We start from the raw sequence: 1626 nt of genomic DNA on the forward strand, positions 1-1626 counted from the left end.
GCTCAGCGGCAAAAGTGCCTGCCTGGCAAGTGCAAGGTCGTGAGTTCGGTTCCCGGTACCGGAGAAAAACCAAAAAAAAAAAAAAAAAAAAAAAAAGCCATAAGCAGCTATTTAAACCATTAGATGGTTTAAATTATTTGACAAAATAAATCAATGTTAACTTACCATTTATGTTCATCTTGGCTTAGAAGTGAAACAGTTAACAGTGATAAGCATGGTTGTGGTCGGTTCAACTTCAGAAATGATGATATTGACTCACAAGTAAGTACAGGTAAATAACGGTATACTTGGGTTTTTGGCTTGCTTTTCTTGATTGATCTTCCTTTTTCCTTCCTTCCCTTTCTCTATTTCTTTGAAGTTATCTTTTTGGTTTGTATTTACATCAGAGTAAAGTGGCTGCACTTCTGTTTATAACTTTTATAGTAGTGTATTAAATTTATGAATGCAGTTTGAAATTGTTTAAAATCTATAAGTATAACATGTCTTCTTGAATTTTTAAAGTCTTCACTGAAGATTTTTAAAAATTTTTCTTCTCACGTCTTTATCTTCTACATCCTTATTAGAACCTTCTTTTTAAAGTCTTTCTACAGATGTTAATAAATCATATCTTCTAATTTAAAATATGTATTTTCCAACTCTTCCAATGAATTCTGCCTTAACTTTTCTTAAAATCTTTTCCAAACTGTTTTAATATGTTGTGGTTCTACCTTTTAAAGTGCATATGACTAGTTTTTCACTCCTTTTTAAAGTGCATATGACTAGTTTTTGAAGCCTCTTTTTCATTCTCGATACAATTTCTGACTGTTAACATTCCTTCATCCGTAAGCTCTTCCCTGATTCTGTGGGGCAGAATTATTTGCCCTTCTTGCCGCCTTTCTTGGCAGCCTCTGGGGCATCCTTCTTGGCATCCTTCTTGGCATCTTTCTTGGACTCTTTCTTGGCGTCCTTCTTGGTATCTTCCTTTGATTCACTTTCTGAAGCACCCGGCTTCTTTTCATCTTTCTTGTCTTTCTTTCCCTCCTTTTTTGCGTCTTTCTTGGAGCCTTTTGCTTCATCACCTTTCTTGGCTCCCTTTTCAGGTTCTGAATCCGTAGTTTCTTCTTTACCCTCCTTGGAACCTTTTTTACCTTTCTTAGAACCTTTCTTCGGCCCGGCTTTTTCACCTTCGGATTCCGTAGCTGAATCTTTGCCCTCTTTTGCACCTTTTTTACTTTTTTTGGCATCTTTTTTCAAATCGGCTTTTTCACCTTCAGGTTCTTTGGCTGTATCTTTGCCCTCCTTGGAACCTTTTTTACCTTTCTTAGAACCTTTCTTCGGCCCGGCTTTTTCACCTTCGGATTCCGTACCTGAATCTTTGCCCTCTTTTGAACCTTTTTTACTTTTTTTGGCATCTTTCTTCAAATCGGCTTTTTCACCTTCGGACTCTGTGGCTGAATCTTTGCCCTCCTTGGAACCCTTTTTACCTTTCTTAGAACCTTTCTTCGGCCCGGCTTTTTCACCTTCGGATTCCGTACCTGAATCTTTGCCCTCTTTTGAACCTTTTTTACCTTTCTTCGACCCGCCTTTTTCACCTTCGGATTCCGTAGCTGAATCTTTGCCCTCCTTTGAACCTTTTTTACCTTTCTT

The 1626-nt window shown here is 37.6% G+C and overlaps 1 protein-coding gene across 10 annotated transcripts in view; it reads right to left on the reverse strand.

Moving 5' to 3' along the window:
* Positions 1-1626, reverse strand: part of Cylc2 (cylicin, basic protein of sperm head cytoskeleton 2) — a 34856-nt gene that overhangs the window by 26870 nt on the left and 6360 nt on the right. For 4 of the 10 annotated variants that reach the window (XM_013513114.1, XM_013513113.1, XM_013513110.1 and 1 more), the window contains exon 5: positions 166-1571. In XM_013513114.1, coding sequence (XP_013368568.1) covers positions 853-1571 — 719 coding nt within the window. In that variant the 3' untranslated portion in view covers positions 166-852. Of the gene's footprint in view, positions 1-165; positions 1620-1626 lie in introns of all 10 variants that reach the window. The other 6 variants (XM_013513115.1, XM_013513116.1, XM_013513118.1 and 3 more) reach the window with 6 other exon arrangements.

This window comes from Chinchilla lanigera, unplaced genomic scaffold (genome assembly GCF_000276665.1).
Source record: "Chinchilla lanigera isolate Chin_1 unplaced genomic scaffold, ChiLan1.0 scaffold00018, whole genome shotgun sequence".
Taxonomy (NCBI): domain Eukaryota; kingdom Metazoa; phylum Chordata; class Mammalia; order Rodentia; family Chinchillidae; genus Chinchilla; species Chinchilla lanigera.